At 51.0% G+C, this 27,052-nt stretch overlaps 13 protein-coding genes across 13 annotated transcripts; 6 read left to right on the top strand and 7 right to left on the bottom strand.

Moving 5' to 3' along the window:
• Nucleotides 1-205: 205 nt before the first annotated feature.
• On the top strand, nt 206-1,362 carry LAESUDRAFT_811703 (Aldo/keto reductase; the record flags this gene model as incomplete). The annotated part of the gene is made up of 4 exons (XM_040914339.1): nt 206-463; nt 837-1,138; nt 1,189-1,241; nt 1,310-1,362. Exons 1-4 carry the CDS (start codon nt 239-241, stop codon nt 1,360-1,362), a joined length of 633 nt encoding a protein of 210 aa, XP_040765992.1. The 5' UTR covers nt 206-238.
• Nucleotides 1,363-1,765: 403 nt separating this feature from the next.
• On the top strand, nt 1,766-3,290 carry LAESUDRAFT_676975 (uncharacterized protein). Its single transcript, XM_040905643.1, has one exon. It carries the CDS (start codon nt 1,862-1,864, stop codon nt 3,230-3,232), a length of 1,371 nt encoding a protein of 456 aa, XP_040765991.1. The 5' UTR covers nt 1,766-1,861; the 3' UTR covers nt 3,233-3,290.
• Nucleotides 3,291-3,490: 200 nt separating this feature from the next.
• On the bottom strand, nt 3,491-4,392 carry LAESUDRAFT_736119 (uncharacterized protein; the record flags this gene model as incomplete). The annotated part of the gene is made up of 3 exons (XM_040910664.1): nt 3,491-3,740; nt 3,781-4,219; nt 4,245-4,392. The coding sequence occupies 3 exons, from the start codon at nt 4,390-4,392 to the stop codon at nt 3,491-3,493; spliced, it is 837 nt and encodes a 278-aa protein (XP_040765990.1).
• Nucleotides 4,393-5,008: 616 nt separating this feature from the next.
• Nucleotides 5,009-6,720, top strand: LAESUDRAFT_742635 (Aldo/keto reductase; the record flags this gene model as incomplete). Its single annotated transcript, XM_040911205.1, has 10 exons — nt 5,009-5,023; nt 5,103-5,118; nt 5,183-5,287; nt 5,348-5,490; nt 5,548-5,660; nt 5,725-5,806; nt 5,866-5,960; nt 6,064-6,189; nt 6,297-6,349; nt 6,413-6,720. The coding sequence occupies 10 exons, from the start codon at nt 5,009-5,011 to the stop codon at nt 6,484-6,486; spliced, it is 822 nt and encodes a 273-aa protein (XP_040765989.1). The 3' UTR covers nt 6,487-6,720.
• Nucleotides 6,721-7,383: 663 nt separating this feature from the next.
• LAESUDRAFT_757927 (uncharacterized protein) lies at nt 7,384-8,073 on the bottom strand (the record flags this gene model as incomplete). Its single annotated transcript, XM_040912376.1, has 1 exon — nt 7,384-8,073. One exon carries the CDS (start codon nt 8,071-8,073, stop codon nt 7,384-7,386), a length of 690 nt encoding a protein of 229 aa, XP_040765988.1.
• Nucleotides 8,074-8,612: 539 nt separating this feature from the next.
• On the top strand, nt 8,613-8,988 carry LAESUDRAFT_724267 (uncharacterized protein). Its single transcript, XM_040908576.1, has one exon. It carries the CDS (start codon nt 8,742-8,744, stop codon nt 8,967-8,969), a length of 228 nt encoding a protein of 75 aa, XP_040765987.1. The 5' UTR covers nt 8,613-8,741; the 3' UTR covers nt 8,970-8,988.
• Nucleotides 8,989-9,101: 113 nt separating this feature from the next.
• LAESUDRAFT_742634 (catalase) lies at nt 9,102-12,422 on the bottom strand. The gene is made up of 9 exons (XM_040911204.1): nt 11,970-12,422; nt 11,706-11,757; nt 11,606-11,653; nt 11,396-11,554; nt 11,116-11,332; nt 10,857-11,057; nt 10,315-10,804; nt 9,603-10,249; nt 9,102-9,546 (listed from the first exon to the last, which is right to left on the bottom strand). Exons 1-9 carry the CDS (start codon nt 12,086-12,088, stop codon nt 9,308-9,310), a joined length of 2,172 nt encoding a protein of 723 aa, XP_040765986.1. The 5' UTR covers nt 12,089-12,422; the 3' UTR covers nt 9,102-9,307.
• A 166-nt stretch (nt 12,423-12,588) lies between these two features.
• LAESUDRAFT_749087 (uncharacterized protein) lies at nt 12,589-13,640 on the top strand. Its single transcript, XM_040911543.1, has 3 exons — nt 12,589-13,099; nt 13,165-13,462; nt 13,522-13,640. The coding sequence occupies exons 1-2, from the start codon at nt 12,976-12,978 to the stop codon at nt 13,425-13,427; spliced, it is 387 nt and encodes a 128-aa protein (XP_040765985.1). The 5' UTR covers nt 12,589-12,975; the 3' UTR covers nt 13,428-13,462; nt 13,522-13,640.
• A 648-nt stretch (nt 13,641-14,288) lies between these two features.
• LAESUDRAFT_724264 (carbohydrate-binding module family 13 protein) lies at nt 14,289-15,885 on the top strand. The gene is made up of 7 exons (XM_040908575.1): nt 14,289-14,610; nt 14,674-14,843; nt 14,919-14,985; nt 15,041-15,265; nt 15,329-15,498; nt 15,561-15,630; nt 15,691-15,885. Exons 1-7 carry the CDS (start codon nt 14,482-14,484, stop codon nt 15,757-15,759), a joined length of 900 nt encoding a protein of 299 aa, XP_040765984.1. The 5' UTR covers nt 14,289-14,481; the 3' UTR covers nt 15,760-15,885.
• Nucleotides 15,886-16,210: 325 nt separating this feature from the next.
• LAESUDRAFT_811696 (uncharacterized protein) lies at nt 16,211-17,490 on the bottom strand (the record flags this gene model as incomplete). The annotated part of the gene is made up of 2 exons (XM_040914338.1): nt 16,211-16,924; nt 16,995-17,490. 2 exons carry the CDS (start codon nt 17,488-17,490, stop codon nt 16,383-16,385), a joined length of 1,038 nt encoding a protein of 345 aa, XP_040765983.1. The 3' UTR covers nt 16,211-16,382.
• Nucleotides 17,491-18,695: 1,205 nt separating this feature from the next.
• On the bottom strand, nt 18,696-19,973 carry LAESUDRAFT_649610 (Clavaminate synthase-like protein; the record flags this gene model as incomplete). Its single annotated transcript, XM_040904188.1, has 2 exons — nt 18,696-19,266; nt 19,318-19,973. The coding sequence occupies 2 exons, from the start codon at nt 19,971-19,973 to the stop codon at nt 18,696-18,698; spliced, it is 1,227 nt and encodes a 408-aa protein (XP_040765982.1).
• Nucleotides 19,974-21,518: 1,545 nt separating this feature from the next.
• On the bottom strand, nt 21,519-24,121 carry LAESUDRAFT_736115 (P-loop containing nucleoside triphosphate hydrolase protein; the record flags this gene model as incomplete). The annotated part of the gene is made up of 8 exons (XM_040910663.1): nt 21,519-21,873; nt 21,928-22,108; nt 22,256-22,288; nt 22,340-22,540; nt 22,610-22,822; nt 22,887-22,914; nt 22,979-23,692; nt 23,738-24,121. The coding sequence occupies 8 exons, from the start codon at nt 24,119-24,121 to the stop codon at nt 21,519-21,521; spliced, it is 2,109 nt and encodes a 702-aa protein (XP_040765981.1).
• Nucleotides 24,122-24,882: 761 nt separating this feature from the next.
• Nucleotides 24,883-26,091, bottom strand: LAESUDRAFT_757921 (ClpP/crotonase; the record flags this gene model as incomplete). The annotated part of the gene is made up of 7 exons (XM_040912375.1): nt 24,883-24,992; nt 25,046-25,111; nt 25,169-25,249; nt 25,302-25,460; nt 25,515-25,744; nt 25,795-25,835; nt 25,897-26,091. The coding sequence occupies 7 exons, from the start codon at nt 26,089-26,091 to the stop codon at nt 24,883-24,885; spliced, it is 882 nt and encodes a 293-aa protein (XP_040765980.1).
• Between the last annotated feature and the right edge of the window lie 961 nt (nt 26,092-27,052).

Here is a 27,052-nt window from a genome sequence, read left to right as displayed (position 1 = left end):
CCAACTTGAATGCAGTTCTTGTTCGTTCCACGTCCAATTCGCAGCCGCTGCTAGCAAGATGCCTTGAGAGGATGTCAATCTGAACGACGGTTAGCCGCTGAACGTTTGCAGATTTCTTGTCTACTATCCGTTGCCGTACCTGTTTGACAGGAACGACTATTCCGAGCATCGCGATCGGCACCTGGAAGCTCGGGAAGGGGCAGACAATCATCCATCCATTGAGTGTCGCAAGCATTCGATGTCGGGTTCACTCATATCGGTAAGCCATGGGACTCTGCTCGACTCCCCAGCGCGAGATGTGCAAAAGCGGATCGCGCTAGATAACGCGCAGGTATACCGCAATGAGTCTGAGGCTGGTGATGCACTGCGTGCGAGCGGGCTCAGGCGCGAGGACGTCTACATCACCACGAAGTACTCGGGGCGCGCGGACATTGACACGTCTATCAAGAACAGCTGTGAATTCGTAAGCGAGTGCACTTGATCTTCTTACCGCGTTGCAATGAGAGGGACGATTGTAGCTCGGTGTTAACCATGTTGATCTGTACTTGATCCACGGACCCGACCTCGCCGTTCCGGATATCCCTACCATCTGGAAGAAGATGGAGGCAATACAGGCTGCATGACTCGCGAAGTGAGCTCGTGTATATATGTAAGGCCCCGATGTCCATGGAAGTGCTTACGATCGTTGCGTTTTTACCCCAGGAGCATCGGCGTCAGCAACGTCACGGTTCCAGATCTGACTTTGAATAGGCAACCGTCAAACCGGTGGTCAATCAGGGGAGCATAGAGTCTTCCTTTCCCATTCGCTTCCTAATATCCCCACCTCAATTCGCTAGATCCTCTTCCACCCTTATGTCCTCACTCGCCAAACTCCCATCGTGGCCTTCGGCTCTTCACATGGAATTGTCAGCGAGGCCTACAGCGTACTGCTGTACGTCTTCTTCCATCCATCAATCTCTCCCTCTGCAAATCCGATCGTTTCTTCATATAAATTACCATCTTCGCGTGGCAGACCCATCACTCAACAGCCCGGGGGGAATCTCGACGCACCTCTGAAGTCTATCTCTGAGCGGCTCAATTCACCGCCGGAGCAGGTCCTCCTCGCGTGGGCGAAAGCGAAAGGGGTTGTGGTCGTGACGTACGCGCCCGAACATCGTACTAGCAATGATATTGACTGTGGTTGCCTAGCTCGAGCACAAAGCGAGAACGTCTCGAAGGGTATCTGAAGGCGGGTGATCTAAGTACGTGTCAATTTGTTTTTCCTATGCCTATGTTTGGCCCAACACTGACACGCTCGCAACTCCAACAGAGCTTACCTTGGCGGACATTGTTGCGATTGACATGGCAGGGCTTGCGGGCTGACCTCAAGGTCACCGCTAAGAGTTAACGATGCACCTTTACAGTGTACGTATTTATGTCTATCATATTCTATTACCATGGCTTGATCGAGTATGGAATGTCGTCAGTAGCTAGCACGTGTGAATCATTCTAAGACGATCCGTCAGTCGTCTAGCAAAGCGCACTCACTGAGTCTCGCTGAGTTGAGCTGAATGTTGAATAACGAGCATGGGTACCAGTGAGTGATAAAATTTGGAAAGCTGAAATCTGAAAGGTGCATCATTCCGAGACTAGGTACAAGGAGGACGTTGCGGGGGGCTCGGACTTTGCCACGATCAAGACGCGCCTGTGGCTGAAAATCTCACGCCACCATCGTCACGCCTCCTCTGAGCTGAATTGCAAGTTGCATCTTCCGAGCAGCTCAATTCGATGATTGGGCGCATTACTGTATTTCTCCACTCGCATATATGCCGATTATTGTCTCCAGCTGTTACATCACCCTCATCCGATTTCTCTGTACGTGATGCATTCTACCATCAACGAGGATGGCCGTGATAACGATTGTTCGACGAACTGCTCCGCGACAACTGAGGTTCGAAGACTCGACGAAGATAAGGACGCTCTTTCAAATCAAGAGGATGAAAGAGAGGGAGACGAGGAGGAACAGTTGTTTGCGGGTATCATTGCCGCCATTGATATCCGACAACTGCAAGCGTTCGTGCTTGCAATACGAAAGGAAACCTCTCCAAACCTGACGGACGACGTAATTTGCACGGTCTATTATCCTCCTCATACAGGATCTTACAACATCGTGTACGAAGTGGTCTTCTCGGATGACGTGCGTTGGGCAATCCGCATCCCTGCCGCCGGCGACGTCTTCTCTCCCACATTTGCACAGACCATGCATCTCGATATCGTCGCTCAGCGACTAGTTTCCTCCAAAACATCTATGCCTTTGCCACATATACATTATTGGTCGGTTGACGCCCAGAACGCACTTGGACGCCCGTTCATGATAACTGACTTCGTCATCGGCACGAACCTCTCAAAGGTTTGGAACGATAGCCAGTGGATTACTGATGCGAAACGGGAGATTATATTCAAACAATTGGCTTGGTGGATGGCAGAACTCGCTGAATTGGAGTTTGGCCAAATTGGGCGGCTGGAAGTCGACGAGACATCTGGAACATGTGTCGTTGTGCCATTCCCCGAGCTTTCCACTCTCATTGTCTTTGCGGACGATGAGACTCCTCCCCCTGTTCTGGGCCCCGCAGGCCCGTTCATCAGTGCGCACGCCTTCCTCTCCTGTGTTCTATATGCCCGTCGAAGTTTGGGCGACAGTCCGATGCTCGTGATGCTGCAGCTCTTCCTCTCTGTGCTTCCCGACCCCGCACTTGACGGTCCGCCATTTGTCCTCGGCCACACCGACTACGATAGCCAGAACATCATTGTCGCCGATGACGGGACTATCACCGGAATCATAGATTGGGATGGTATCTACGTAGGGCCGCGCCAAGGTGGAGCAATGGCGTATCCTTCGTGGCTCACGGTGGACTGGGACCCGCTTTTCTATGGCTGGGCAGAGAATAACTCTGACGAAGAAAACGGGCGGTTTGACTCCCCGACCGAGTTGATGAAGTATCGCAGGGCGTATCTCGATGCCGTAGATATTGCATCAAATGGAAAGCTCACGCAGTGTACACGAAACTCGCATATATGGCAAGCGCTGTGGATCGCAATCACTAACGAAGTGGCGACCGCGCCTATCATTAACCGGCTTTCCAAACTTCTTTTTGGGGACGAGGTGTTGGGATATGAAATACAGACGGGAATTTCTGAAGGACAGTGGTACAGGACTGGTAAGGGAGACATTGTCGAGTTAACTGCTGAGTGAAATAAGATACTTTGGGCTTTACGCTCGTGGAAGTGCAGATATAAACGATGATCGCGTCGAATACGACGAGTTTCGATGCGACTGGATGGCTGCAGCGACTGTGATGCGTACGCATAAATGAAACACGTTAGAAGGTGCGTAATAACCTGTGAAGTATACTCCGGTAGCTAGCACTTGTAAATCGTGTTCAACCGGTGCGTCAATCGTAGAGTGCAGAGCACTCACTAAGTTTCGTCTGTGGTCGCCACCGTCACTTCTCTAGTACGGCGTGATCTGGTCCTTGGTAACGTGCATGAACCTGCCGGGGGTCCTCGGCGTCCTCTCCACTACTCGTCCATAGCTCGCAATGTGCTCTGACATGTCTTCTGTCGTGTATTTGATTCTGAAGTGCTTGGTTTCCTCCTCCGTCTCGTCCCTGCAGCCGAGGCAGAAGAATCCTTGGTCGACCTGCCGGCCACCATTGAGCAGAACCGGCGCGGAGATGATGGCCATGAATCGCTTAGGTTCCCTGGTGGTTTCCCCCCCTCGTAGTCCAAGCACTACAGTACCGCCCGGGCAGGCTCAGGATGCTTGGTGGTTTCGCCAACTCTAAGAGTTTGCGGGAGCTTTTAGACTTGCTCTGTGGCTTTGTGTTGGGGGTGAAGAACCTATATGCTTCGCGACTTGTGAGGGGGAAGTATTCCGGCCACCGGGTGAAACAGAAGTAGCAGACGCGGCGACAGTCTATAAGATAGAGATGGTCGCCAAAGCGATTGCACGTGTAACATCGGCTTGTACAGAGTGTTCCGTACAGTTTACCACAGTCAAACGTATCCGCCTCGATGCTAACAATGGCGCGGATGGTGTTAGAGCAATGCTCGATGATTGCGGTGTACTGGTGGACCGAGTTGACAAGCTCCATTGTGCGGCGGTTGAGGCCGCGGAAGCGAGTCAGCGAAGGAATGTCTAGCTGCAGCAGGACCTCGATGAGAAGTTCTAGGGGGGAACCTGTCGAGCTAATTGGCGGCAAAACACGTGGAGATGGGCGTGCAATCATGTAGCCCATTGTCGAGCGGACACCGAGTTTCCAGCTGCGCATCGTCCAAGGTGTTGTCGCGGATATTCTGCGTCCGGTATACATGTAGCGCGAAATCGGGTGAATTACGGAGGTTCGTTTCCATCGTAGGGCGACTTTGAGACCAAGCTGCTCGACGCCGTTGTTTATGAATGATCAGGGCAGGAGGATTGTACGTTGGAAATCTGTCGGGCAGTTCTGCCGGTCAGAGGATGTTGTATTATAAACACCGCACCAAGATATCTGTGGTGCTCGATATAAACTTGAAGCTGAGTGCTGCACTGAATGATAAACAATGAATAAGCTTAGTTGCGCCGGTCTGGTACAAGCGGAGCGGGTCACGAAGTTGTGCGCGCTCAAGACGCGCCTGTGGCTGAATTGGATTTACACGCCACCATCAGATCGTGACGGCAACGGTTCTCAGGCCTAGTACCTCACCTAATACGAGCTCACTTGCATCCTCTGAGATCTAAGCGGCCACCCATCTTGATGTTATGGGTCATTACTCCCAATGAGGTCAACGTTCTCTACAAGTTGACGATCTATCAGCATACAGGAAGATCGCGTGATGACCACCTGAATCTGAATCTACCTCTACTGTCATCGCCAGTCGTTCGACGGCCATGAACGCTTCGATTCGTTATCTTGTCAATCACAGCGTCCGACTACATCATGTACTTTTCGAGCATATCGGCGAGATAATTGTTAGTAAGATACGGTCGATGCCGAGTCATCTCGTACCACCGTGATGCATCGCTATGAGATGTCGCGACTCTCGTTCAATCCCTACATTCATCTCAAATGCCTTGGGACAAGGTCAAGCTCAACGATGGTATGTCTTCGCGCTGTCGTAAGCATATACACTGAATCAAGAGGTTATCTGATGTGTCATGAAGGCACTTACATGCCCAAGATCGCTTTCGGTACATGGAGACGCGGGAACGGGCAGGGTGCCATCGACATCGTGAACGAAGCCCTGAGCGCCGGGTTCACCCATATAGGCGGGTTGTACGCTCTGGCCAGACTCAGTCGCAATCGGTTGATATTGGTATGGCACGCAGACTCTGCGCAAGCATACGGGAACGAGGCCGAAGCCGGCGCGGCGATCCGCGCAAATGGACTGAAACGCGAAGACGTGTACATCACTACGAAGTTCTCCAGCCGCGCGGATCTCGAAACGTCTTTAAAAAACAGCTGCGAATATGTGCGTGCACAGATCTTCATGTCGCGCGCCTTATTTTGAAACGATGCCCGATCGCAGTTCGGTGTAGACTATGTCGATATGTATCTCATCCACGGCCCCAAGCATGCGCAACCGGATATTCCGACGATCTGGAAGAAAATGGAGGAAATCCAAGCAGACGGGCTGGCAAAGTCAGCTGATCCTTCGCTTAGGTCTCGTTCACTTTGTGTTAATGTGGCTCTGATGTACTCCAAGGAGTATCGGCGTGAGCAACTTTAACGTCGAACAGCTCGAGACGCTCCTTTCCTCGGCTACGACCAAACCAGCGGTTAATCAGGTAAGCTCTTCCGAGTCTGTTCAATCCATTCTGGATTTACTCACCAAATGGTCGAATAGATCATGTTCTACCCGTACAACCTCAAACAGCAGGCACCCATTCTTAGTTTCTGCACTAAGCACGGAATAGTCACTCAGGGATATGGTGTGAACATGTGCGTACTCATCTGCACAATGATAACTTCGTCCTTCGATGGGGTCGCACTCTCGTTGATGTCATCAATCGCGCGACTATACTCACCGCGCCTTCCACAATAGACCGCTCATCATTTTTTCCGGCGGGCCAGTTGATGAGCCACTGTATGCCATCACGCAGCGTTTGAATGCGAAACCGGAGCAGGTGTTGCTCGCGTGGGCGAGGGCGAAGGGCGTGGTTGTCGTGACGTGAGTGGGCCCTCTGATTTTGTCCTAACCAGCCATTGCTTCCTTCATTGACGGTCCTTTTGCAATAATGGCATCCCTCTTATCCTGACCGACTATGCCGATTGTAGCTCTAGCACGAAGCGCGAGCGCATGGACACATATATACAAGCTGGAGATATCGGTGCGTGCTTGACGCTGGTTCGCACATGCAACACTCACACTGGACCCCATCGATCTTATATAGAGCTGACCGATGAGGACGTGGCTGCAATCGACAAAGCTGGAGAGGCGGGACCTCCAGAGCTGCAGCATAGTTGATTGACCTGCACGGGGTGAGATCTTCCATTCCAACTAATGATAATCATGTCCTTGCAATACGTTCTTTGTGGATCTGAGTTGGCGCTCGTGGCCTGTTCTACGCATATCAGAACAGTCCAGAATTGCTTCGACAGGGCTCTGTGGTATAACATAGCCACCAGAATCGAAACTTGCTTACTTGCATGAGCTTTTTTCGCCTTCTTTGCTCGGTGTAATTGTCTTATTGCCGTACATATCATGCACTGATCGTTGACCTCGTGGACAGTCGAGAACGATATGGTCAGTAATCGCTTGACGTCCTTCGTGTGTCTGTTCGCGTCTTCGACACAGTATTCCGCCTACATCAAAAAAAACTCTTCCTCTTCGTGCCTGAGTCGAGGTGCCACGTCTCCAGCTCGCATACAAACGCCGGCTCTAAGTCTCAGATCTCACACTGCGTGTTGACTCAAAATATCCTGGGGGGATATTGCCAGGAAAGTTGGAATGTCCCGGCAATATCCTGGAAATATCTTTTGAGGCGAATATTCTGGCGATGTTCTGGACAGGATAAGGCAAGATACGCTCACGTGATCGGCGCGCGTCGCAGTCTTCTCCATGTACTTCAGCTAACAGCTGCCAATATTGTCAATATCGACCGCATATATAGTGCTCGACCCCTTCCTCTCTCCTCTCTCCTCTCTTTCCATCGGGCCTAGTGTTCCTCACTGCCCTTGTTGATCCTGCCTTCCAGGTCCCAACCTGTCTACACTGTGCATATAGAACCAAGTTGCATTCGTCCTCCTGCGCCTCAGGTTCCTGAATGCTCCGCAAATGCAAATCTCCACCTCTTGCACCTCCGCCTACAGCTGCTGGATCTCGTTCTCCGGTTTCAAGTGCGCTTCGTGCCCAGCGCCGGCTTCAATAGCCTTCGCTTTCAACTCGGCCTGTATCTGGTGCCTGCTCTTGCTCGGCACGTGCACTGCACTCCTCGGCGACCTCGGCGACCTTGCTATCGAGTGCCTCTTCCAAGCGAGCGTGCTCTGCAGCTGCTAGAGAAATATTTTCGTGGAGCTCCGTCTTGGTGTTCGAGCGCGTAATCTCGAGATTCCGCTTCTTCGCCAGGAGATGCTCGCATTCTTCCTCGAGTTGGACTCGAGCATCATGCTCAGCAGCGATCTTGGCTTCAAGCTCTGTCTGACTGTTTGACTGCGACGCAGGCAACTCTCGGTGCTTTCCCTTCATCGTGCGAAGTTCCTTCTCCAGTCTAGCATAGTGCTCGCGCTCTGCGATTACCTCGGCAGTCTTCTTCTGGACATCGGAGAGAGCTTGCGCATGTGCTCCGTCGAGCGGAAGTTTGTCGGCTTGAGTGATTCGTAACAAGTCTTCGATATTGAGCTTAGAAGTGCGTTCCTGGTCAATTCTCGCCTCAAGCTCCTTGACTAACTTCGAATGCGAGCTCCGCAGCCAGCTTCTCCGCCTGCAATGCCTCCACCTTGGCTTCTGCATCGGCACACGCCCTGAGCTCTGCGTCGGTTTCCGATGGAGCTCACTCCGAGCGTGTGATATGAGCTCTTCCAGGTGCTGCTTCTCCAGGAACAAAGTGTCCATCTTCTCCTGTAGAGCATCTCGAGAGCTGCGTGACTCGTTGATCTAGTGTTATCAGTGAGGGTATATCATCGCAGTGTTTGAACTCAATTTACTTACTCAGAATCGTGAACAATGTCAGCACCGAGTGGCACCTGAGCATAACCATACATAGGTAATATTGTCATCATCATTTGTGATGTCCAAGCTGACTACATGCTAGGATATTACAACACCATGGCCTTGTTCGGTGCTTCAACGTTTGGCTATGGTATGCTTCTTTACTATGATTGTATGCTCATCCGACTGATGTCATTGTAGTAGCAATCGATGATGCCGGCGGTCGACGCAGAACCTCCACTTGTGGGGTCTGCGTCTTGAGCTAGTCACACGGTGCGTGCGCCGTTTTCACCCATATAGAGAACTTGTTAATGATGTTCTCGCATGCAGGTATCTTTGACTTTCCAGTTATCGCGCTCTGGCTCTGCTGAAGTGCACTTATGCACATCAGTGATCCAGAGCACAGGCTGTGTGTCTCTTTAATGAGTATTGCATATGCTACTGTACCATATAAGACCCTCTAGCATGTAGTAGCCTCAGGAGACAATAATATATGATTTTGTGATTTTTAATGTGGATATATGCATGCCGTAGGGTACCGGGAGCGAGCCACGAAGAACAGAGCAATATCCATGAACGTACATTGCAAGGATATCTGGCTGGATATTGCCAAAACATTGCATGGATTTCCGTTAAATCCTGGCAATATCCTTTTAAATATCCTGGCAATATCCTTGAAGGATATCGCCAGGAAATTCGGGATATTCCTGCAATATTCTGCCGTGGATATTTGGCGTGATGTGCAGTGTCAACGTTCAACGGTCGACGTTCCTTTGGTCAATGATTGTCGGAAGACTTGACACGAGAGCACGAAGCGGACTCGCCAGAAAACAACCGTGAGCATGCGAGCCAATCGGATAGCCACCGCCATATCCGACCTGATACGGAGGCAGGGAACGGAGTCCGTCTAGCTTCACGAGACACCAAAGCCTGGTGGTGCACATTGACTTCCTATTCACAGATGAGGGAACGTAGACTAGACACAGAGGAACATGGAACACGTGCCTATACTGGTCGACATCGAGTAGCTGCCAGATTGAAACGGTGTAATGTACATTTTCCCTTATAAGGCCTTGTCGACTCCCTGTCTATTCTGCAATGTCTGTGACATACGATCCAATTTCGAGAGACTACGACCTCAATATGCTATCTTCGAAGTCAGCCCGTCCGTCTCTCGCTCGTAGCATCGATGCTTGCTCAATTCGAACGCGAACTTCGACACGAAGCCCGGCGCGCCCTCCTTCAACTCTAAGCGGTTTCCCAAGGTGCTGTCCTTGCCCGCAGTGACTACGCCATACGACACAGTAATGCTGCCACCCTTCTCATCCGCGAACTTGACCTCGGATAGATGGAACGCTTCGCGCACGAAAGACACGCCTGTTGACAGCAGTCAGCACAATGTCTGGGAGCATCAGCGAGTTTGTAAGACAGACCTTCGCCAACCGCTCCAATCGCCTTGCAGTGCCCGAACGCCTCTCGCACCCAATGCACCGCACGACCATTTTCCGCCAGCTTCTTCGCGTGCTCCGCGCCACCAGGTATAATTATCGCGTCGAACATCGTGCTCCTCTGCCCCTCAAAGTGGTGGTCAGCTCCCAAGCCCTCTCCGCCACCTTCAGCCACGATCTTTCCTCGCCTCGGCCCAATCACCCAAGTCGTCGCCTGACCCTGCTTCAGAAGTTCCCTGATTGCCTTCACCTGCTTCGCATCGAAGCCATCCTGGATCAAGATGGCCACACGCCTAGAGACGATGGTCGGCTCCTTCGAAGTGAAGTATAGCTGCGAGAGTGTGTTGCTCTTCTTGACTTGACCGATATCCTTCGGTTTGTCAGGTAGGACACCGCCGACATTCTGAGCGACTTGCTTCGCGAGTTCGAAGTCGATGTTGTTCAAGAGCTTTGAATATGTCTCGTACACGACAGGGTCGTCGCAGTGGCTGAGCTCGAAGGAGATTGCCGCGATGAGATGCGCCTGCTCGTGAGGTGCCAACGAGTGGTAGAAGAGTTGAGCCTGATTGTAATGCTCCTGGAACTTCTCGGTACGCATGCGCTGCTTGATGCCTTCGACCTTCTGGGGGAATCTGTAGTTAAAAAGAGTTAACTGGTATTGATACCATGCCCGCGGGATTCTAGTAGAAGATCGTACTCAGCATAGCCTCCATCGCTCGCAGGAACCGGCTTCCCGATGCCCTTCCTGTTAGGCCAGTAGTTGATCGATCCTTTCGTAATACGGTGCCTCATCGCGCCATCCCTCTGGAAGTTCATCACAGGACACACGGGGCGATTAATCGGCAGTTCCTCCCAATTAATGCCGAGGCGGGTTATCTGCGTATCGAAATACGAGAAGTTGCGCCCCACCAGCAGCGGGTCGTCGCTGAACCCTATCCCAGGGACGACATGGCTCGTGCAGAACGCCACCTGCTCGACCTCGGTGAAGTACTCGTCGACTGTTTTGTTGAGCACTAGGGACCCGATGACCTCCAAAGGCACAAGCTCCTCGGGCCAGATTTTCGTGGCGTCGAGAATGTCGAAGTCAAAGTCGTGCTCGCGAGCCTCGGGTATCACTTGTATGGCGAAATCCCATTCAGGGTAGGCGCCAGTGCTGATAGCCTCCTCGAGATCCTTCCGGTGGAAGTCTGCGAAATGGGTCATGAGAGTATACTTCGATGATCAGCCGAGTAAACATGCCAGGGTCTTGTCCACACAGCTTAAGCGCCTCATCCCATACCAGGCTGTGGACGCCAAGCTTAGGAATGAAGTGGAACTTGACGAAAGATCGTTCGCCTTCCTTGTTGAGGAGCGTATAGGTGTTCACGCCAAATCCTTGCATCATGCGATACGAACGAGGTATGCCGCGATCTGACATCACCCACATCACCATGTGCGCAGCTATATGCGCTGGGGTGAGCAACCCGATGAAACTGATCAGGGATGTGGGACAACTCACATTCGGGCTGGAGCCCAACATAATCCCAGAAGTTGTTATGCGCGCTCTGTCCTTGTGGTACTTCATTATGCGGTTCCGGCTTCACCGCATGAACGAAGTCGGGGAACTTGATTGCATCCTGAATGAAGAACACCGGGATGTCGTTGCCAACGATGTCCCAGTTCCCCTCGTTCGTGTAAAATTTCACGGCGAAACCGCGGACATCACGGACGGTGTCCTATCGAATGCATGGTAGGTTAAGTACAGCCCATCATTGATAAGGACTACCAGTAGCACTCACCGCGCTTCCACGAGAGCCCTGTACGGTGCTGAAGCGCACAAAGACCGGGGTCTCCCTTGACGGGTCGGTGAGGACGGGAGCGTAGGTGTATTTCGAGGCATTGCTGTTGTGGACTTTGAAGTGTCCATGTGCCCCTGCACCACGCGCGTGGACGACACGCTTAGAAATGTTCACTATATGCGTCTTGCTTTCGAAAAGTCTCAAGCTCACCTCTGGGATGCGCTCGTGGTCAAAACGATGGATCTTCTCTCTGCCAATCTATGATGCTATGCTCAGATCCGCTTCCTTCGGACGCATATAATGACCTTACCTGGTCCTCCAACAGCGATGGTCCGACATGAACACCGTCTTGAACCTTTAACCTGAACAGTTATAAGATATTTGGACACATCTTACATGGAATTGAAGACAGTCTCGAGGCGAATGCGCTTTCCCCTTGAATTCGATGACACAGCGATGCTGAACCTCATCATCGACGTGACATAGTCATGGCGCCGAGCGCATATAGCAGCGCGAATACGCGCACAGTCACGCGCGAAGCCTCATTATCATAATGAAAGCATTGATGTCTCACCAGTTATCGGTATCCGAGACCAACACACCGTGGTCAGTAGTCAGACGCTCGCCAGATGGATCGGAGAACGGGTCGACGACATCCTGACCGAGGTCGGTGAGCTTAGCAGAGGCTTTCATGATGTATGGAAGGAGTTTAAAGGAGAAGAATGAGGTATGTCGATGGAGAGTTGGCCATTATATATGAGCGTCGGGGACTTTTGACAGAATTAGAGCTCGTCGACTTCCCGATCGACAAGTTGCGCCACCCGACGGTCTGACGGCACAAAAGCGAAGCAAGATACGTCATGGGTTGTTTTGCAGACGTCTTGCGACGGCACCGTGCGCGTGATTGGTCGAGCAGAGGCAACAGCGGAAACAAAAGTATATCCCGCTCGGCACTGTACAGTGGTATGTTTGGGATGGCCGTCATATCAAGGGTGTTCAGCATCGTTCATGCCCTGCTGGAATTGCCTTGTACATAGAATAAACAGACATTATAACGGAATCTTTGAGAACAATGCCGCGAGTACAAATGCAGAGGAAGAAACAATACTCTCGGGCGTCTATTGTTCGCAGCTAGCAGAGCGCTTCTTGACGCCATCTCATCTGTCCTTCTCACCTTTCCCTTCGTAGTGCCTTGCGACTCTCCAATATACTCTTGCCTATAGAACGATGGCCCAATGCTGTCTCGAGAGTGATTTGGTAATGTCCTCTGTGTTCCCTGAGCTCAGGGAGAAAACCATCGTGGAACGGGCTCCATCGATTGCAAAATGGAGAAACAAACGATGCGGACTGTTCTTGATGTGATCGTGTTTCACCAGTTCGTATGGCTGATTCCTCGCTAGGCTTAGTATGATGCGTTGATAAACGGCCAGTGGCAGTGGCCACTCGGACCTTTAAGTACGCGTGGGCGTCGCCGCGTGGCCACTTGCGCGTGTCGAGTGGGCCGAAAGTAGGATAAATGGCTCTCAAACTGCCTGATTCTTGTCTTCAGCCATCGCCCTCCTTCTTCTTACATTTTCACCATGCCAATGTTAGACTGCCCCTTCCGCCATGTCTCCGAGCACGTCTGCGAGCTCGTCCCGCGCAGACTGAGCGAGTATGTTGCCTCAGGCGAGTTGATCATCATCATGTACATGGCAGTCCGTGGTACGTGTATTATACATTGCTGCTGTTATAAAGCAACATGGCGTATCTATGCTGATGAACCACAGAGCACAAAGCCTACTATGATGCTGGCTTTATGCACGGCAACGTTTCTGAAGCAAATATCATGATTTTTGACGGCGAAACTGATGAGGGAAAGCAGACATATCGAGGTGTGATGCTGGATCTGGACGATCCGTACCTCTCCAAGCCACTTGTCAAGGAGCATATTGCCGAGGAGCAGGATCGGATGGTTGGTGATGCGGAAGACGCTCAGGTCTCAGATGCCAAGGTCGCTAGGGAACTGGGTGGTAGTAGGGACTCATCCTAGGATCGGTGGCGTCAGTCGAAGTAATGATTCGATATGTGAGTGGTGTTATTCCATGTCTGCGGCGTGCACGAGGTGACAATCACGGCCAATTCAGACCTGTGTTCTTCATCTTGAAACGTGTAGCTTTTTCAATCACAAGAGGATACTTCCCGAAACTGCACTATTGTTACTCAACTGACAGCTTGCGCCATAAATGACGTCGGTAACGGTACTGAGAGCCATAGTAGCAGCTGCATGCTGAGACTGCAGTATCGCGATCAACTCAGGCGATGACAATCAGAGCTAATCACGATGGTGCAAATTAAGGTACGAAATTCAGGATCATATTAACTGTACTACGTCCTACAGACAAGTCTCTTTTGAACATATCCAAAGCGTCTCAAGCTCATCCATTGAAACACGAGAACAAGTGACTGACATGTGAGACTTCCCCCGATCTTGCAGTTCGATGGCGTAGCTCATGTGACATATACATACACCGAGTGTATTCGCAGTACCGCGCGATTTGAACAACTCACGGGACGATATATATGTAAGGCCAGGGTCGACGTGATCTTACACCTCGCTTTCCAATCGATCTCATCCTGTATCGACATGTATTAACTCATCTTAATTAGTGGGGATCACTCGAGCCTAACCTAAAAACGGTTCGGTTTTGCCGTGCTCTCTCGATTCGGCCCTACAGTTGCTCATTCGCAGATGGTCACTAGACATGCTGGTCGGACATTTATCAATAGAAGTATGTGAGGGACGTAAGTTTGAACTACGCCTCTTATTTCGGTAGCGGGCCGGCTGCTGTCAGACTTGAGGTGTTGCGTTTTCTCTTTATGGAAGTCCTCGTGGTTTTATTGCATCTTCCATGCCATGTGAAAAGCAGCGCCTCGGTTGCGAAACCATCAGAAGATAGGCAAATTGATACTATAAAAGCCCCAGCTTCAGCATTCACAAGACTCGGAGCTTCCGACTCGTCACACGTCCGATGTTCATGAGCGACGACCACAAAATTGTTGGCTGCTGTGCCCATCGTTCCGCTCTGATCCATACCTCCACATCCATGATGCTTATCCAGACTCCGGGAACGTACGCCCTGCTCAATGCTCGCAGTGGCACCGCACTGGACCTATCTGGCGCGGACCGTAGGTCGGTCCTTGGATATCCCTCACACATGGGCGAGAACCAACAGGTGAGACGACATTTGTTTCTACGCTATCACGTCCCAGTTAAATTGATTCAATGATTGTTGTAGTGGGAGTTTCTTCCCAACGGGAAAGGCTACGCGATCCGCAGTGCCCGCATGTCCCTTTTGGGTGGGCTATTTTTGACAGTGGAAGGAGTCTATGATGGCGCACGGATCATTGGCAGTCCTTATCCCACAAGTTGGGATGTTCATATCGACGAGGAGTATAGAAGTTTGTGGTAAGTGCTCTATGATGTTGATTAATCCCGATCACGATCGGATGTGTATGACAACCGATTTAATGATTCTCTCAGCATCTTCTGGCCTAACACGAGCTATTTCGTTGGCTTGGACAACGAAAACGAGGGATCTCAAGCCAAGGTGCATACTGCTTTGGGCTCCGACGATTTAGTAACGATATAGACTCTTACAATAGGCAAGGCTCATGGAAGAAATTCCCGGGAAACCCCGGCAACGATGGTTTCACGTATTCTGCAGGACAGTACAAGGGCAACAGATTATGGACCTGGACGCCAGACCCTATATGAATTTGGACAAATTCATTCTGCGCAACGTGAAGAGTGGCACGGTACTCGATCTTTCGGGCGCTGATCGAAGGTCTATTCTTGGATGGACTGTGCATAGGGGGCACAACCAACAAGTAAGCAAGAGCAGACACCGTGTTTGTCGATTGTCGACATCCGTGATTGACTCTATCTCTCAGTGGGAGTTTCTTCCCTATGGTCGAGGATACGCAATTAGGGCTGTGTGGCGGCCAACTGCTGATCCGCTCTATCTCAGCGTGGAGAACACCAATCAAGAACCACAAGTCGTTGCAAGTCCGTTTCCTACCAGCTGGGAGCTCCATGTTGACCAGAGAACAGAAACTGTCCAGTGGGTCATTGTAGAAAGAGAACGACGTGAAAAATGTTAATGTAGTCGTTTGATACCCTCAGCATCCAATGGTCTGGGACATCTTACGCCATTGAGCTTGGTGATCAGGGAAGTGCGACCCCAGGGACTAGGGTACGTCTCGAAACAAACTCTGCTATATGTGTCTCGAGTGACGAGCTGCACTGGACGTAGGCGCAACTCATGATAGGAAAGGCCGAAGAGTTTAGTCAGTCGTGGCAGTTCATGCACTATCGAGTGTGAGCCTATATGCGGCCCCGGATCGTCGATATGGTGATCATTCTAGACTCGGATAACATGGGTATCTTGTACTGCCTGCGTTGACTGACTAAACATGATACGAGCTCAATGAATGGCTATTCACCTGCATAGGGCTCGATATTCGTTGAAAGACGAGCTGAAGTCAAGACATGGATTCTTATATGCGCTAAGGCAGCTGATTGCCTTTCCAATTCAGCCTAAGAATACATCACCTCGCAGCATACATTGCTAGTAGCCAAGGCAGATATGATGACAAATGCTCGAAGCAGGACCGTCGTGCTAGCATATGTGTAAAATGCAGCAAGTACGTCGCCGAATACCACAGCTCATCCTTCTCCGACCTCATTCACATTCGCCAATTTCGCTCATTCTTCATCGTACATTATTAAAATTTTCAAAATTTCAAAACTTCTGTGTCGTCAAACGACATAACCACGGCTATCTAAACTCGAAAGCGCGTCCATCGTACCAAATGCACGAACGACATGATTCATCTACACCTGCGAAGCAGCAGTCCATTATTCTTGCCGAATGAAGTGGTCCTCGTCCGATCCGGGTATCATAGTAAGTAACGGTATATCTGAAGATCCACGCGGGCAATCCGCCTATTCTATGGATAATACTACATCCACATCGCTCTCGCAAAAAACATCTTGTCGGGGCTGATAAGCAGGCGGCAACGTCTGACCGCTGCTCGACCTGCCATGATTACTGTTGGTAGAGTCCCCTTCTATGCCGTTCGCTTGTGGCTGCCACGCATACGGGTCGCGATTGAGGAATCCCATTGACGATTCTATCGCAGGAGATGGAGAACTCGTGTATTGAGGCAGCTGGGTTTCTATGGAGCGGCAAGTCTCTGTGAGCGACACAGCAGCGTGCCGTCTATGAGAAACATCGGGCGTGTTCTGCCTCGGGAGATCCGATGTGGAACTGTTGCGGAACGTGGGGGATGGCGAAGAACTGCGGTGGGAGTTGGTCGCTATTGCTGTCTCGGCAGCAGGTACGATGCACGGGTCATCGTGGAAAGGTAGAGGTGGTAAGGATGGCGATGAAACAAGTCCCTGTGTTTGGGTGATTGCCTGTTTCTCCGACCATCTGTGTTCGCGGAGGGCATCCGAAATGACGTCATCTGGCCTTGCATCGGGAGCTGAGAGAGAATAAGAACAATACATTTAGCGCACTGAGATGTAAACCTGCCAAAGGAGCGCGATACTCACCGAAGGGCATGATTCGCGAAGACTTCTGAGATTTTCGGCTCTTCCTTCTGCGCAGCCACAAACAAAGAGCGACTGATGCGGCAAGCATGACGAAGGATATCACCGCAGCTGCAATGGCTATCCAAGAAAACGATGGTCTGGAGGCAGAGCGCGTCTCGTCCGGAGTGCTCACACCGGGGATGGTTGCCGCCGTCGTACGAGATGCAGACGTTGCGATGGACGTCGTACGAACCTCAGAAGAAAGTCTTGAGGACGATGCGACTGGTGATAGTGTCGTCTGCTCCGTAATGGATGCAGACAGCGTTGACTTGGGTACCTCTGTTTGCAGGCGGGAGGCGGGACTGTTGGTTGAGATGGGACAGTTGGTTTTTCCAACAAACAGAGTAGATATCCCGCCTTCAGGATACAGACTTGCATCGCATGGGGATGATGTCGTAACATAGCTTTGTGGCACGAGAGAGAAAGTCTCAGTCAAATGCGGATAAGCGAAGGACATCGGATATCTATGCAGTAATTTCACCAGACCGGGAGACGATTAAAAAGCCTGAAGCGGACAATTGAAAGAAAGTGGGGAGGATAGAGAGGATGAGAGGGTGAGAGGCTAGCGAGGAGCGAACTGCCGCAAGATATGTAAAGTCTGAAAACCTGAATTTACGCGGAGCGATGCAGGAAGCAGCTTGACATGGGTATAATACACAGGAAATCAAGCAAATCATCAGGTGCTCGTAGTTGACAGATTGGTCCTGCAGTATCTTTGAATAAGGAGCAAGTTAAGCACAGTCCTGCCCAAACGAACCTTTCCGATGTCGAGGCACACTTCTGATGTGCGCAAAGAGGTCACAAGGAGAGCTGCAAGGCGTAAGACGCGAGCAATCCGCTACATTTTGTGGGGCAGAACTACATTGCACTCAACAGCATCGCACTTCGCATCTGATGGTTGCCGCATCTGTTGCTTCGAGAATCACGCAATACCAAGGTTTGATAAACAGTTGAGGTGGCTGATGGCGCGAGGATACAGTGACAAAAATTAACTGCGACGTTGATCGGCGAGAGGGCATTTGTAGAGCTACCTGAGGCCGCCGCGTAGGCCTGACGACTCACGAGTCCCTAACAATCCCATGGCATCAAAGAAAGCTTGAGGTGCCTCGGAATGAGCTCAGAAGAGGTGGAGACTGCACGACCTGAGGAAGGACAGTTAATCATCCACGGAGCAAACAGTGATTCCAGAAGGAAGAGTCATCAAGGGCCCAGTCAAACTCGACGACGTCCTATCCCTATGCTGGAGGCAGAGAGCCTGGAGACTTTGCAGCGAACGAAGGCGCAGTTGGCAACAGTCAGCAGTATACGACTGCAGCAGGACATCTACTGATCATCTTTAACTTCCGAGAGATCCGTTGAAGTCAATGCTCCCTTTGAGGCGTGGTCTAATCGTCATCAGCATTTTCAGCCCGTTCTTGCGGCCCAGCGCTGGGTATTCTGAGTCAGATCCACAGGTAGACAACGTTAAGTACATGGATTTCAGCGCATTACTCGGGTTAACACTCTTTTTGCTCAACTGAGGGATACTCCGTATGTCTTCATACTTTCCGATCAACTTAGTAAACCTGCATCGCGCTGAAGCATTCAGGTCGTGAAAGGATAATGTAACGGCAGAGGATGCGCACCATTTCTGTCTTAAGGCAGCCCGCTTCCTACGTTCGATCATTCACCCTTCTCCAGTCGCTCAGCGAGCACCCGTCCTCGATCCCAAACTGCGTCAGCCTCCAGATAGCACCCCTTCAGCCACCGATTTGTCTGATCTCCGGCTTGCTCGGGCTCCTCGCCGCCAGTGAATGCCGTCCGCGCATGTAGCACGCGACGATTATCAAACAATACCGCATCGCCCTCACGCAGCGTGTATTCGAACCGCGAGCTGCTGTCTTCAAGCAGTGCGACGAAACGCTCGAATGCAGGATAGAACGCTTTCGGTGTCGACAGCGGCAGCGGCGCCTGGAATGGTGGTGAATAATTGAGGTGCGCAATCGGCCGGGGTGCAGGATCGGTCGAAGACAGAGGTGCGAGCTCGATGGTCGGGTGCGCGTAGTGCAGATGGTGCCCATCATTAATGTAGTGAAACTCGACGGGCGTGCTCGCGAGCACGTCGAACGCTTCGGGATCGCTCTCACGCAGCACATTTGCTGCATGAAGAGAATCTACGAAAATAGACATGCCGCCCTCGACGCGGTTCCGCAGGCAGTGAAGGATCTGGAAGCGTGGAGGATCCTGGAAGTATCTATGTTCCCGGTGAGCATATCGACGCGGCGACTAGGTGCGACCCACATACAGGATATCCATATGCAACCCAAGATCGATGTTGGTATACGCGATGTTGCGGCTGTTCCGGATATTCTTCACATCCCACACCTTTCCGTAGAACGTCTCGCGGATCTCGCCAAACTTGTTCGCGAGTATCGTGAGTTCGCACTGCTCGTGGGACGTCTTTTGGTTGGGTACGCCGGTGGTAAAAAGAAGACCGTAACGGCTCAGCTGCGTGATAGCCTTCAGCATACCGGAGGGCGTTTGCAGGCTCTCGTATGGGAGGAATAAGTCCTTCGCCTTTTGCAACTCCGAAACATCCCATTGCTTCGCGACCTCGTCCCTGTGGAACGCGTTCAGTTTGGTCGGAGAGGCGTATAACTCCAGGAACTCCTTCGCATAGTGTGAGTCATGTCCAGAGCTCCATGCAATATCCACGCCCTTCTCGGTGACCCTTACGCCATCAGGGGCGGGCTTGACATCCTCTCGAATATCCGACGTCCTGTGTAGCTTTTGTTTGGTTGAGGGATGAACGCAGTTCGGGCACTGGCAGGAATCGCGGAGCCATCTGTACGGAAACGATGAGCCACCATACGAGAGGGCAGTGCCATCCGCAGTGGCTGTAGAATAAAGCCGATTTCGAGAGAGACTCCTGCAAAGTGTTGCTAGTCGTAGTCGGTTCATCGTGCAGTCCAGAGATATGCGAACGAAGGAGGAATCACCAGACTTGGCCAGGTTCCTCCATCGGGCTTCCGGTTCTTGCACAAATTATTTCAAACAACAACTTACGATCTTGGCAAAAGTAGAGACAATATACCAGAACATAGCACTGCTTCTCCGAATTGTTCCACGCTCGAAGTATCGTCCAGGATAGCCGTTAAAAAGAAACAAGACACAGAGATCATGCGTGCAATTTCGAGAACGGAGTTGCTCTCAGAGACATGGGCGTTTGTACAAGGTTCAGACGCAGACGGCAATTTCCGCTCCGCAAGGCCACAGGAAAAGGCCACAGCTGGGGGGGCCACAGCCTCTTCACGCGCCTCTTCACGCATAGCAAACATTGCTCAAAGTTAGCATCTTTCAATTGCATATTTTCTGAAAATACGTGCGCAGAATACAGTGGATCTAGAAAGCTTTCAAGGTCTCAAATTCTGTTGAATTTGCGTTCATCGTCTCTAAATCGCGCACGATGATTCTGAGCGGATCCGCCACTGGCACAGAATGACATTGATTTGTAGTGTGTAGTACTACGTGTCTATCTTGCGTTTGGAGAAGTCGGTCAACGAGGAACGAAGATTGATGCTACCTCATGCAGTCAAAGAATTTGACATACGGCGGTCGCATGTTACATATGGAGATGCTACATGATTTGCTCAGTCTCCGAGAAACTATGCTTCAAGGGAATGACGTCTCTTATATCCTCGTTATAATAGTTTCAGTCAGGTACAGCGTTCAGCAATAAGGGCATCGTCAACGGCATTTATGCCGTGAAGTGCTGCTTTAGCAGCGTGCCTACCGTCTTCGAATCTTCGACTCGGCCTTAACGTCTCCCTCACGGCTTCACACCTGCCAGACGTCGGTGTTACTACGGTGTCCTCGCCCAAAGCAAACGAAAGGTGATCAGCAGCGCGCAAGAAATCCTATTTGTTTCTATTGCTAGAAGAGCTGTAGTGACGGAGCAGGTGCGGCCTCCACGATATCGTCAAGCTGCAATAGTAACAGGTAAGTTTGACTGCCGCAATGTTCAGATCAGAAATAAGTATCGTACAGCTTGCACTTTCCACATATCCACACGCATCTTACATTGGCTCTGCACTTTTGAATTCCATTCAGCAAGCCAGAACACGTATGCTGTGCTCCCTGTGATAGTACCGATTTCCGTCAAAGTTATAGGACTTCGTTCGAAATAGTTGCCTCTGGCAGCAAGCGATCCTTTATAAAGCGGATCCCATGCCTTCCTGCCGACAGCATAAATTTTCGGCCTTCCTTTCAGAATCCTCTGGTATATCAAAGGGTAAAAGCAACGATGAATATTATGAATGTAGATACTGAATGCCGATAGGCTCATGCCTAGAAACGCACAGCATCGACTACCGAACCTCGAAGCAAGCGTCAAATACATCGCTCACGAGATCACAGACGTGATAAATCTATACGTGAGAATGCAAGTACACGTTGTCAGACGTTCAATCACTGAAAGACCATCATTGTCAGCGGAATCAAGGGAGGTTAGAACATGCGCGCATACTTCATTTCAAACTCCTCCATCAAGTCCAAAACCTGTGCCAGATGCGTATAGCCCAGAACCTCCTGCTTCCCAGCAGCCAGAGCTCCAGCAGTCTTCACAGCGTTCTTGATCTGCCGTCCATTCACCTTCCTCTCACCCAGATCACTCAGCTCTTCTTCGGTAAGCTGCCCATCTGCCAGATTTGCGTTGGCCTTGCGAATGAATGCCACCCAGATCTGGCGGCGCGCATCAGGAGTGAGGTCCGGATATTTGAGTGATACGTGAATGCGACTCTGGAATGCCTCGTCGAACACCCGAACTCGGTTCGTAGTCAAGAAGAGGATCCCGCGGAAATACCTATTCAAGAAGGTACGTGAATGTGGTCGGTGAGCTCCGAAAGGTGTTGCTTACTCGAGCTGCCTCAGGAAGACAGCGACCATGGCATTCCTCTCGAGGTGATGCAATGAGCGCTGCTCAAGGAAAACATCCGCCTCATCGATGAGGACGACCGCATCCCATGCAGCCGATAGCTTGAGCACGTTTGACAAGTTCCTATCCAAACCTTGGGGTGTCGTCCCGAGTTCACCAGCATCTACGACATACAAAGGCTCTGGATAGATAGACAGATGTATGAATTACCACAGGCAATCAGACCGGCCTTATGTCACTTACTTCGCAAATCTGTAAGCAACGTCAGATTGTAAAAACGTCTATACGAGATCTGATACTTATTACTCACACTCGGTGATTGCCTCCGCCGTCAAGGTCTTACCTGTGCGACTTTTTAGCATGTGGAAACCACCCCAAATGAAGATGTATGTACCTATCCCAGGATTGCCGAAGAGGTTGATTACAAGTCCGAGGCCTTTTCCGGTTATAAAATCGTCGAAACCAGATGCCGCGCCCGCACTGTAAGATCCCACGAGCGTCTGCAGGATTGTCTTGTGTTGGTCCGGAATGACCAGCTGCGAGAACACCTTTTCATTCCATTCAAACGCCTCCACATGATCAATCGCAAACTCCACTGTAATCAAACGTCAGAATGGCCGCTGTGTGAACAAAAGAACTCGCAGAATAGACGAAATACACGTACGCCAACGCTTGTCGGACAGACTGAAACCATACACTACAGGCGTCGTAAGCAACAACTCCTCTTCTGATAGATCGGCTATGGAAGTGGTCGACTGCCAAGCACTCGAAGTCGTGAGACTAGTGCTGAGAGTATGTTTATCGATGACGCATCCGGACAACGTTCTTATGACTCTGGGCAGTTTCTCATAGTTTGGCCTGCTTTCTGCAAAGGTCTCTGAGCATCCAGGCAGGACCATAAGTAAGTAGTGCGGAAGACAAGAACGACTATGAAAACGAACTGCGATCGACCATTACTCGCGACTTCACCTGTATGAAGGAAAAGTTAGCCTGGGTAACGTTCAGCACCGCTGAAAGTTCATACGACACACACACTGAGTTTCATGTATGAACTGTCTTCCCAATATGAGGCCATGCCTTGATATGCAAGATGATGGACTCCTCCAGCGATCGCGGCCCACTTTCTGCCGCGCTTGATCAATCGTTCCTTCAAACCCCTCGTACCGCCCGGACCGGCATAGTAATCAATAGGAAAGACATCCAAGTTCGAAATCTTCCTCGCGCCCGCAAAGCCGTGGATATACAGCGCCGTTCCGAGGTCTGCATATCCGAATTTGTTCGTCGTTTTTGTTCGAAGTCCTGGTTCGGGGACATCCGCTTCTACATATTCCACCTTGAACCGCCACATATGATCGTTATATTGGCCGTCGTCATCTTTGCCGACTGTCAGGCCTGTAGGATCGTGAACGTTGGTCAACAACCCTCGGACTGTCTTCAAGAGTTCCGCATGCAGCAAGCGGACAGCCCGCGGCTCGCCCGTGACGGGACAAAGGGTGTAGAGAATGGTTTTGCCAGGAACATACACTGCCCACAGAAGATCAAATGTAATTTCGCCGTGGCGGAGCCAGGACGACAATGTGTCAAGGGTAGACGCATACGTTGTGGTGAGGTAGGTCAGCAGGTGGCTGAGGTGCGCGACCTTCAGGCGGGCAGGGTCGTTCTCCGGGGCACTGTGTGCTGTGACGATCAGCTTTGCTTGGTAAGCCTGGAGCTCATGCAGCCACATCAGGAAAATTTGCGGATTGATCTGGTGGAAATAAGTAAATTGATGAGAGTGAGCGTGAGGACCTACGCGGAGGTGTTTGGCGTTCCATGAGATGCCGTGGACTTGTCCCACGACCTCTTTCGCAGCTTCGATGAGGTGCTTGCTATGAATCTCAAGTGATATGATGATGTCGTATGTCTTCCCTTTGCCCGAGGGGGAGTAGCGACGGACCACCGAGAATGCATATACCGCGTACTTCGAGCCCTCCCGTTGATCCTCGGATGCAGTCTCCGGAGGGGCCGGCCAGAGTACATACTTGTCCTTCTTTTGATCATATACCTCGTACAGATGCTTGACTTCCAGTATACTTCCTGGAGGACCATCTGGAATGTTCTCGTGTTCGACATCCTCTTTCGAGGGTATGTAATGAACGACCTCGCTCGAGGGAATAGAATCCTCGTGTAGTTCCATCAAACGGCCTGGGAGGAGTTAGAGCAGGCCTCTTGGAATAATGATATTGACTACGCACGGTGAATTGATCGTTCCATACCTCTCGTGATGCGGGAGAACATACGATATGCTTGAGTAACGAGCTCGCTGGATTGAGAGAAACTCTTGCAGATACTGGCCTACGCTCAAACCAGCGCGGTTCTTATAGGTGCGGCCATGAGGCTCCGTGGCGCGGAAGGGCGGTACTCTGCCTCATGCAGACCTCGAGAAAACGAATATACGAAATACGAGCGGTCAATAAAGGTGAACGATTATCGAGAGCTCCTCTGTATTTGGAACGTGTCAGCAGTGCCCCGAGTTTTCCTGATTTCGAACAAAGAAAGGGAGCAATGTGTCGACCACAAGTGAAGCGCTTCAGTGCAATGCCTGCCACGGACTCATGGCAACGACTTACCACACTGAAAACCTATTGAATGCATGCGCGTCATTCCGTGGTGTGATGAACAACAGTTGAGTTGACTTATACAACAAATCTTTCCATATGAAGTACGCATGTGTATAGCCTTCGCGGCCAGCTGGTCGACGAATACCCACATATGGCGCCAAATACGGTAGACCATTGGAAATTTCACCGGGAGATGTACGAAGCTTCTACGCGCTACAATGTTCCACCAGTGCGATCCTTGGAACGAGGCAGATAGAAGTTGGATGTGGTTTCAGCGACAATCAATCCGTAGTTGGAACCCTGATACAGTCCACAATGCACAATCCACAAGGCATTGCTACTCTCCCTTGAACACGGGTGGACGCTTCTCCCTGAAAGCGTTCAATGCTTCCATGCGGTCACTGGTCTTGAGTAGAGGCTCGTATGATGCGCGCTCAAAGTCCAGACCTTGTCACCCCGATGAGCTGAATGTAATGCTCCAAACAAGGAAAGGCATATACCTGTCTCTAAGCTGAGCTCGGGGGCACGAGAGATGGCTTGCTTCGCTGCACGTAAAGCGAGCGGTGCTGTAGCGACTACTTAGGAAATATGCTGCGCTCTTCTTTGCAACAAAGGCGCCTCACCGTTCTGGGCGATCTCCCCGGCCAGTTCGAGTGCCTTGTCGAGCGCACTAGTATCCGCAGACGAGATATAGTCGACCACACCTGTGCGGCAAAGGTTGTAATGACAGAATAAGCGCACATAGAAGATATCTACCGAAGTCCAGCGCCTCTGAGGCGGTGAGCGATCGAGCGGTGAAGATAAGACTCTTCGCCTTGGCCAGACCGAGAAGACGTGTCAAACGTTGCGTTCCTCCTGCACCTGGGATGATACCTAGCCGTGTCTCCGGCAATCCGATCCTGGTCACAGAGTAACCTATATCGGGCCTCAGGCTGTGAGACCTACACAGCAAGACATGATTTCAGTTACCTGCCACTCTCAAGTCACAAGCCAGGCCAAGCTCAAGCCCTCCTCCGAGGGCAGGACCATCGATGGCAGCAATCGTCGGACAGGGAAGATTCTCCAGAGCAGTAAGTGCGGCTCGAAGGTCGAGGAGGAATTTGTCCACTTGGGTTTTGGACATGGTGCGCCGCTCGATGAGATCTGCACCTGCACAGAACGATCCGGGGGTGGATGACTTGACTACCAGCACGCGCACGCTAGAAGGGCTATCAACAAGTGAAACACATTGTGAAGGGCAAGTGCGCACCTGTTGTCGAATTGAACTGTCTCCAGACATTCGTGGAACTCCTATAGCGTAAACCCTTCCTGAACCGCATCATCACAGAGCATGTGCCCGCAGTAAAAGTACCTGCAGTAGTTTAACCGATATGGCATTCTTAGCCTGTGGACGGTTGAGTGCGAGGCATGTAACGCCGGGGTGCGTCGGTACAGGCTCGAGATATGCCTCGCCCAACGCGGTTTGTATGTACCTCCGAAATGAGGGATGTCGATGAATGCGTGTAGCCGATACTCCAGATGTGTGAAGTCGTATGCAAGCGAGCATTCTTCAGTACTTTGAACAGCAACTAATTACTTGGAGACAGGGGACAAGATTAGAGTACAAGTTGATACTCGGCGCCTAAATGTGGAGCTTGCAAATGGTCCTATGTATTAGTGACTGTGGCCAATCATTCAATCAGGCCTGGATATAAACCCCAGCTGGGTCTTAAGCTTAAGATCTTAAGTCTAGCTTTATCATATTTCATTACACGTTTTTCTAAGCTCCTGCATGCTCGAAACCATGGCGACTTTGGGAGAGCTTGTGCCTATTAGGGGTTTTCACAGTTGGCTTTCGTGCGGCTTTCGAGATGGCTTTCATCGTCCTGGCTTTCGCGATGCCCGAGGCTATTGCGGAATTTGCCGAAAGCGCCGCGCTGAGCTTTGAACAAGCCCGTCGAAAGCCGCTTTCGACTCGGCGTCTAGCTGACGCGTCTTGCGGCGGAGCCCCAATTTTCCAAATGACAAATTTGGCTATTGACGTACGGGGATGGCCTGTGCTTACGTGATCCCTAAGTTGCGATTCGGCCCGTTTTGTGCACGGTTCATACGAAATATTGCTTTGGTTCATACGGAATATTTCCTCCTACGAAATATTGTTTTCATTCCACAACTTGCCCTCATTCGCGATATCCGGCTCCTCAGGCCTCATTGCTTTCTACCTCCTGTCTTCTCTGTGCTGGACATCCTCATGTCGCTCTCCATGTCGTTCACTAGGTGTATTATTAATGCATTCGATATCTGCTTCACCGGTACATTTGTCCACTCCTCTGTGGCGATGTCTGCAGCGCTGATTATGTCATGTCTCCTTCCTTCACAGTCGTCGCTCTCGTTGTGTACTACACCTGTTTGTTCTTGTTCATTCCTCCGCTGCCTGATAAAGGAGCTGTGTGCTACCAGCAACAGGCACAGGCTTGACACAGTGCAGTGAGAACTTAGTGGGCAAGGCTACAAGACTCCCAGTTAAG

The sequence above is a fragment of the Laetiporus sulphureus genome (assembly GCF_001632365.1).
Source record: "Laetiporus sulphureus 93-53 unplaced genomic scaffold LAESUscaffold_12, whole genome shotgun sequence".
In the NCBI taxonomy this organism is placed as follows: domain Eukaryota; kingdom Fungi; phylum Basidiomycota; class Agaricomycetes; order Polyporales; family Laetiporaceae; genus Laetiporus; species Laetiporus sulphureus.
The sequence above is the reverse complement of the archived record's forward strand: the minus strand, read 5'-3'. Positions and strand labels throughout refer to the sequence as shown.